The following is an 8,733-nucleotide window of genomic DNA, read 5'->3' as shown; positions in this document are numbered from 1 at the left end:
GCTGCCCCTGCCCCGCTGCTCGGGGACCATGGGATGCTGCACCGGGCGCTGCACCCTCATCTTCCTCTGCGCTTTGCAGCTGGTGAGTGGAGATGCTCCGGGGGGGTGTGTGTTTGGGGGGGACACTGTGGAGAATTTGGGGTTTGGGGACGGGAACGGGAAGAAAAGCCCCCCCAGAGCCTCGGGGCTCGGTAAAGGCTCCGGTACGTCCTCAACTTGGTGTCGGAGGAGGAAGGTGGAGGGATGTCAGGCTGCGGTTCTGTGCGGGGGAATTTACTGACGCCTAAAAGTCGGAGAAACGTTAAAGAAAGAGAAAAAAAAACGAAAGAAAAAAAAAAGGAAATAGAAAATTAAAAGAAAAAAGGAAAAAAGAAAAAACAAAAGAAAAAGAAAAGAATAAAAAAGTTCTCAATTCATAACTTTGTGCTTATAAAATACAACTAAAAAAAAATAATAATCACTCCGTGAAAGGAGTCCCGGCGGGCTCGGTGGTGATGTTGTAAATCAACTCAACCCAGCCCAACCCAAACTTCCTACGTGCTGAAACCCACCGGTACCTTCACCCTTTTGGATGTCCAGCTGGAAGGAAGGGCTCGCCCGCATCCCACCCTGCTCGGGAGGGGTTGTACTGTCTTGGCAGGAATGATCTCAAACCTCCTCGGGATGAAGTGCTTAGGTAGAATATGCTTATAAATATACATACATTTATTTAGGAATAAACTTCCCGCTGTGCGGAAAGTGTTGTCCCTGATGGGCACGGGTTCCTCGGGTTCCTCGGGTTCCTGGTCCTCATGACATCTGCCTCCAGGATAACCCGATAAACAAAGGTCTGGTTGTTCCCCGAGGGTTTGTCCATCCAGCCTGGATCTGGAGGGTCCCCTTCTTGTCAATAGCTAATGAGCTGCAGGGCTCCTCGAGCCTTAAAAAGGAAACGACAGCAGCGATGTCTTTAATTTAATTTATTTCTTTCAAATTTGCTTTCTTTCGGAGCGTTAGCAGCGGGCAGGAAAGGGCAGGCTTCCTGCTCACTGCTGGGGAACAGCAAACTGGTGCCAAGGGCTGAGTCCAGTGAAAACTCTTTGTTTTGGAGTTGCTTATTGTGACAGCAGAGTCTTTTCTGCACAGGGACAGCGAGCAGGCACTTTGCTGATGATGGGAGAGAATCTCATGAGTAAAAATGGGAACCTGCTAATTTTTCAATGTAAACCATCCGCTTAAAATTGCAGGGGAAGAGGGTGGGAATGTGACCCTGTTAACTCTGACCAGCACCATCCAAAGATGCGGATGGAAGATTAGACTTGTAGTTAAACAAAATACAGCCTAGAAGTGGTGGGGTTTTCTTGTGCCAAGCGTCCTGCTTGGCATATTTATGAGCGAGTTGAATGGCTGGGAAGTGTATTTAGTCTCCTGGATTATGTCTTTTGATTTTTCACCCGTGATCACAGAAGAAAGAAGCTGTACCCTGTATTACATTAGAAATTGGCACCTCAGCACTCACTGTCTCTTAAACCCATCACTGTGTCATCCTGCTTTAAAGCACACACACACTGAGGAGGGGGGAAAAAAAGAATAAGAGAGAGAAAAAGCCGTGAGCTGCTGGTGCTGTTCTTACTTCTGACAAGCGTGGGAGTTTTCTCGTATCCAAGATACAGGACAAAGAACCCCCAGTATTTTATTTTCCTTAAGACCCTCCTCTTTGAAGAAAAGAATCAGTTTGACTCATTCTTAAGCAAGTTTGGATGCCTTGGCCGTAGCGATTTCCCATGGCACTTGCTGGATGAATTGGTAGAGCTGGAAAAATGTGAACTATGGTGAGGGAATTCCTGGAGCTGCGCTCTGATGGGGGTGAGGTCAGGAGATCCTGGCTGGTTCGCAGCAAGTGCTTGGGTGAGGGTGAGATCCAGCCTGGTGCTTCTTAATTTTATTTTTCACATTTTGAAGCAAACTTTGTCTGTAAATCGTCACATCACTTCCACATCAGGACGGCCAAGTGACCTGCAGGACTCGCTGCTGCTCGGGGTGGGTTCTGTTAAGACAAAACACTGAAGTGATCAGGCCAAGATCATCAATAAATTATAATGACGTGAACTTCCTTTGTTCCTCTCACGTCTCTGCTCTGCTTCATTTGATACTTTGGACCTTTCACAGCCTTCCCTGTGTGTTGCCAAGCTCCATGTCTCCCACTACCAAAGTCCCAGGGGTGAAATCCTGGCTCCTCTCTGGTCTGTGGAGGTTTTGCCTCTGATTTAAATGAGGAGAGGATTTCAGCGCTGGGATTTCCCACTTCAGTTTTGCAGAACACCCTTATGTTTCTTTACATGTTCTCATGTCTGTTCCATAAGGCTTCAGTAGAGTTTGTTGGGTTTTTTTATAAACAATGAATAGGAACTCAAAACAACAACAACAAAAAATCAGATTAGGAATTTGGGTTGCAATGCTTCATAGAGATTGTTTTATTATTAGGTGCAAGTAGTTGTTGACTGTGTGGGGAAGCATTTGCATGCTCCAGTCTACATGTTTCCCTGGAAAAAAAAGGCAGAAAACAAACATATTCATCATTGCAGTGTAAGCTCCCAAAGAAAAAGTTTGTGATCCAGTCAGAGAGCAGAACACTGTGTGAATTCAAGGAGCTGCTACACAATACGAATACCAAGTAGATCTTCAGCCCCCCATGGGCTGCACGCGCGTGGCGCGGATAGAGCAGAGCCGTATGCATCTGTCTGATGAAAATCAAGGCTGACTCCCCAGCGGCTCGCTAATCGAGGGGGGAGGGAAGGCTGTAGTTTGAATAAATAATTTGCCATGTTCCAATTTTAGGTTATTGTTTCCTTGAAACATCCACGTTAGGCTCTTGCTTTGCTGATGGGTGCTGCAGGGAGGCTGTGAGAAGGTTCTGGCTCTCCCTCGCCCTGATCCCGGTGTGTCTTGCTGTCCCTAATCCTTCCCTTCTTCCTGATCCACCCCCCATCTTTAGCAGAATAATATAATGTGGTGAGTTGGAAGGGACCCACAAGGATCATGGAGTCCAACTCCTGTCCCTGCACAGGACAATCCCAACATTCACACCATGTCCCTGAGGGCCTTGGCCAAATGCTGCTGGAATCTTGTCAGGCTTGGTGCCATGAGCACCTCCCTGGGGAGCCTGTTCCAGGGCTCCACCACCCTCTGCCTCAAGAACCTTTTCCTCATGGAAAACCTCACCCTCCCCTGCCACATCTTCCTGCCATTTCCCCTGGTCCTATCATTGATCACCAGAAAGAACAGATCAGCGAAGTTTGGGTGAACACTGGACCAGGTCAGAGCCGCTCTGCAGTTGAGCTTATTATCCTCAGGACCATGAGGAACGAGATGGGGTGTAGCCCAGAATTTGTGCATCCCAAAGGTGATGTCACCTCTCAGTTCTCACTTTGCTGAAACACCTCTGCCATTCAGGTGCTGATGTCACCTACAGCCCTTGCTCATCCCTCCCTTTGGGCAGTTGGATATTAAGAGAAACTAACAAAACTTAAATGAGGCTTTGGCCCCCCCAGGAAAAAAAAAATCAGGGCTCTGTCAGAAAGACTCTGCAGAGGGTTAAGAAATGTCTCTCGTAGAAATTAGGGTTGAAAAAGGCTTGTGAAGGGCAGGATTTCCGAACCCAAGTGGTACGACAGAGACTGTCGTACCCAGTAGGACTGTGATCTGGGTGGGTCATGGTGAGAAACCACAAACCAGGGCTGGGTCTTAGCCTGGGAAATACTAAAAAATCATTGATTTGCTTCTTTCCTTTCTGCCAGCATGAGGTTGTACCCAAACCGTGTATTTTCTGGAGCAGTAAGTGATTGTGCACTGAAGGCACTATGTGAATTTATTTCCATAGAGCATGGAAAAATTCCCTCCCTCCCCATGCCCTGTCCTAATAAATCAAACAACTGTAGTTTCTTTACATTCTGTCCGTGGATTGAGAGCTCAGATGCCAAGCAAAGCCTGGAGACAATTTTACAGATACATTATAAATCCCTCTAGAATAAGAGCTTCTAATGGAAAAAGTGACTAATACTTCAAATGAGCAGAGAACAAGGCGCCCTGGGACGGGGCTGCATGCTGAGACTAACCAAAAGTAACTATATACCTTTATTTATTTATTTTCTCATGCTCTCTCCCTCACTCCCTTCTCAGCGATGCCTTTTTAATCTCTTACAGAAGAGGGTGACCAGTTCTGGAAACTATTTGAAACCAACACAGATCCTCCTCTAACTCTTCTCTTGTAACTAAAGTGGTCATGTCAGTTTGATGGAGGTCTAAAGTGATCACAGAATCACAGAATGGTGGGGTTGAAAGTGACCTCAGGAGATCATCCAGTCCAACCCCCCTGCCAGAGCAGGTTCCCTACAACAGGTTGCACAGGAAAGGGTCCAGGTGGGTTTGGAATCTCTCCAGAGATGAAGACTCCACCCCCTCTCTGGGCAGCCTGTCCCAGGGCTCTGACACCCTCACAGTAAAGAAGTTTTTCCTCATGTTTAAGTGGAACCTCCTGTGTTCCAGCTTGTGCCTGTTGTCCCTTGTCCTATCGCTGGCCACCACTGAGAAGAGTCTGACCCCATCCTCTTGACACCCACCCTTTAGATATTGATAAACATTGATAAGGCCCCCTCTCAGTCTGCTCTTCTCCAGGCTGAACAGACCCAGGTGTCTCAGTCCTTCCTCATAATAAAGATGCTCCAGCCCCGTAATCATGATGAAGATGAAGACAAGTGATGAAGAGCTTGCAGAAGGGGAGTGTGGCAGACAGGCAGGTGGGATTGCACAGCAAGTCAGGCTGGGCAGGATCTGGGCAAAAAAAGAAAAACCCCATGAGTTAAAATAGGTGGACTTGGTGGGATCAGCACACATGGGCTGCAAGAGGGAGGGTGGTAGAGCATCTTCTTCCCCAAGGTGAGGAGCAAGCAGGATTGCAGCATCTGGTTGTGGAGATGCCTTTCCTGGCTTTGTCCTCTCCATCCCAGGGACATTTTGAACTGGAGGTAGGGTGAGGAGAGCCAGACCTATCTCTCCCCTTCTCTACAACTACCTCCAGAGCTGGGGCAGTTTGATGCATCTCCTGAGGGAGGTCCAAGGTCCCACAGCCATGGTACAGCTGAGCCCAAAGCATTGGAGGCAAGAGCAGGTGCAAGGAGAAGTGCAGCGTCCCTTTGCTCATCACCTCTCCAAAATTACCTTGTCCTCTCCCCAGCTGTTTATCTCCTCCATGGTTTGTGCTTAAATTAGAATCCCTCTAGGGAAGGGACTCTCTTTCGGGTGTACGCACAGCACCTCGCACCGTGATGGTTTGAACCTTTCCTGAAGTCCTTGCACAATACTCCAGGCTAAATAATAACAGAAGTCTAAAGACTACGTTTGAGAGATGCTGTCTTCTCCCTGTCTGTTCCAGACAAAGGAAAATTAAAGCTGTGCCAATAATAGAGCTCGTCAGCATTTTCCACTGAAGCTGACTTTCAGTAGAAACCTGGGGATTTGACTAAATGAATATTTTCGTGAGAAGTATCTGCTTTCCATAGACAATTCTGAGTTTTTCTCCCAAGTTTTGGCCAGAATATTTTGGCAAAAAATCAAAAATGTGCTGGCAAATGTTTGCTGTGCTGGCAAACATTTTTAATTTTGGAGTTGGGGAGCTTTTCTTACAAAAAGTTGAATTTTTGCATGAGGACATTTTTCTTCTTCTTCTTTTTTTCCCCCCCCTGAGCAGCTGGAGGCAGTACCGCTGTAGCACAGTGGTCTAAGCCCAAGAGCAGCACAAGGGAAGAGGAGCTCAGGGTATGTGCCCCGACACAGATTGTGCCTTGCCCAGCAGCCCACATCCGCGTTTCCCATCGTGGTGGTGGAGATTACAAATGACTCACAGGAACCACGTTTCTTTGTGTCCTCTAACCCAAACCCATCCAGACCAGGAATGAAATCTGACAAAAGCCAAGCCAAAAAGCAGCTGAGGGCAGGGTGGTATTGAAGTCAACTCTTCTTAGAGAACCAGGACCTCATTTCAGCTGATGCTGTATGTTTGTTTGACCACCCTCTGATTTTTCCCAGCCACTTTCTGCTCCTTTGGCTTCTCCTTTTTCCTCTCTCCTAGCACCAGGGCCATGCAAGAAGAGAAGGAGCTGGTTTTCCCCTGATGGGGAACCTCTCCCCCACCCAGTGTGGGGTTAAGGGAGCTGACGTTGCTCCATTGTGTGCTAATAATATACGGAAACTCGGATCATTTTGGCTGGGGTGTAAAATGGAGCTTTTCCAAGAATCTGCTCTAGGGGCCCTCAAGTAGGAACTCTTGGAGAACAAACTGGATAACAAAGGCCAGATTGTGATCACTTTTCCTCCAGGAAAACCCTGGAATAACCCATTGCTGTTGGAGCACTTAAGAAAATGCATCTGATGTAGCGAACAGTAAGTGCCCCAGCTGTAGCATTCCCTTTTCCCATTAACAAAACATCAGGTTTGAGGTCAGTAGAACTGAACCTTTCTTTCTTATTGAAAAAAAACTCCAACCCCAGAGATAATTTGTGATTTAATGTCCTTGCACTGGTGGGTTTCCTTTGTCCCCACTCCTCCTGGGGTGCAGTAGATGTGATGAGCACACTTAACTGCTTAGGTTGTGCCTCTGTGTTTAAGTTTGATAGAAAGAGTTTTCAACAAAGTGGAAACTTCTGTCTTGAAAGTAGCACATTCTTCTCCCATTCGCTGTCTCCAGAGCAAGAGGAGGGGAAAAAGGACATTTCTGGTCAAAAAAAGAAGAAGAAAATATTCTGGCAAATATTTAGCAACATTTGCTGAAAATTATTATTGTGCCAAACCTCAAATATTTTGAACTTTTCAGAAGTATTTTCAAGCTTCTGTAAAAAAGTTGAAAAATCTCACTAAAAGTAAGTTGGTTTGGTGTTCCTTTTTATTTTTTTTTCTTTAGAGTTGTGCTCTCTGGAAGTTCTCATCTTCCAAATATCTCTGATACCATCGTGTCTTCCCCAACACCAGCTCATGTTGGGGTTTAAGAAGAGAAGTTGTCAAAAAGAAAACACAGGCTTGGGTGTTTCTGTGGGGTAGTGACTTGCTGAGTTGACTCATCTGCTCATAGACCAGAGGTTTTTGGTGTTTTTATTGTAGAAGGAAACTCAGTGAATAAACGCCCTGCAGAATTGCCAATCTGAGATATTCTGTAATCATTCCAGAGTCATAATACTACCTTAAAGTTCCTAAGATTTCAGAATAAGAGTAAATTTCTTCTGCTTCATTTGTTTATTGAGCTTTGATAAGGATCAGAATCTTATTTCATCATCTTCTTGCCAGGGATAACAGCAGGGGTTACAAAAGCAAGGATGGATAGGAAAAAGTAGGGAAGTGATAATAGTAAAGTAATAATAGGAAAGTAGGTGGGAATAGTAGGGATGAGAAAAACTGAAATGATTGAAATATCTGGAGAAATCTCTGAGGCTGAGGCAGGGTTTCAACCAAAGTGCTGCTTCTCACCAGCATGTAGGGTTTGTGTTTCACATTGAACATGGAAAAAAATCAATGGTGTTGCTCTGGCTTCTCCCTGGCTTTGCTGAGCCCTGAACCCGCATCTGAAAGTCCTTGTGAAGAACAGAAGTTTTATTTTGCTGGATGTTCTGAGTTCTCACAGACTAGAGAGGAGCGAGCAGCAGATCTCTGCTGGGGCGAGATCAATAGCTCCTCCTTTGACTTTGCTGTAGCTCATTAACATCAACTGTCTTTTCCAAGGGATGCTTTTTGGTCTCATTTCCACAAGGACTTAATTGCCATTTTCCTGGTGTCTGTGGCTTGTTCTCAGCGCAGCTGCTTCTCTGTCAGGACGTTAGACACAAATATGTTGTTTATCAGGGAAGTGCACGTCCCAGATTTTCTTTCAAAGGTGAAGATTCATGGAGATTAGGAGAGCAGCTTTTCTGATCCCCCTTCCCCCTTCATCCTGGATGTGATTTGGGTGAATCTATTTGGGTTTAGTAATTGAGATGTCAGATTCCCTGACACCTTTCAGCAGAAAGGATGGTGGTGTGGAAGCGGTGACCTCCGCTGCCATCTGCCATGGCTTAATGAAAATATACTGTGGGAATCAAGGCAACAGCTTGTCTTCATCACCTGCTTGGAGAAGGCAGACGTCAGGAGTTGCTGTGCCAGCTTCCTTTGCCACCTTTCAGTGACTGGCCAGCCCTGCAGGCAGCTTCCCACCTGCTCTCCAGGCTCTCTCAGGCCAGCAAAATATCTGCTTGCTTCCCTCTTTTTTTATTTTTTATTTTCCCCTCCAATTTTTTCATCCAACGCTGAAAACTCTAGAAAACCAGGACCATCATCATCTTTTTTTTTTCTACATTCATGGAGCACACAGATGTCTACCCAGACCTTGATTTTCAGAAGTGTGGGTGCACAAGTTGCCACCTTGTCATGGCAGCAGGCAGTCTCGCTGCACAGCCATGGGGTGGGAGGGCTGAGGGTCCGTGTGGGATCCAGCCTTCGTGCCCTTTTGGCTCTGTGGGGCAACCCCTCACCACACAGACTTGCTCCCCATTGCACTGACCTCTGAGGAGACAAGAATGCAGCTGAGGATCCCACTGATCCCTGGAGTTGAGGTGCCTGGAGCAGGATAAGCCAGGGCTCCTCATCCCAACTCACTCCATCCCACACCCCACAGAGCTGCCCATGAGCTTGCTCTCCCTGGTCTAGGAGGGCATTGCTCTGTGACTGGATTTA

At 46.6% G+C, this 8,733-nt stretch overlaps 1 protein-coding gene across 1 annotated transcript in view; it reads left to right on the top strand.

Annotated features, from left to right (window-relative positions):
* The first annotated feature begins 8 nt into the window (after positions 1-8).
* The window catches only part of LOC104532882 (sodium/potassium transporting ATPase interacting 4), a 46,220-nt gene continuing 37,495 nt past the window's right edge, over positions 9-8,733 (top strand). The window contains exon 1 of the mRNA XM_010178200.1: positions 9-82. Within this exon, the coding sequence (XP_010176502.1) occupies positions 29-82 (54 nt within the window). The 5' untranslated portion in view covers positions 9-28. The remainder of the gene's footprint in view (positions 83-8,733) is intronic.

Source organism: Antrostomus carolinensis, unplaced genomic scaffold (assembly GCF_000700745.2).
Source record: "Antrostomus carolinensis isolate BGI_N321 unplaced genomic scaffold, ASM70074v2 scaffold5521, whole genome shotgun sequence".
In the NCBI taxonomy this organism is placed as follows: Eukaryota; Metazoa; Chordata; class Aves; order Caprimulgiformes; family Caprimulgidae; genus Antrostomus; species Antrostomus carolinensis.
The sequence above is the reverse complement of the archived record's forward strand: the minus strand, read 5'-3'. Positions and strand labels throughout refer to the sequence as shown.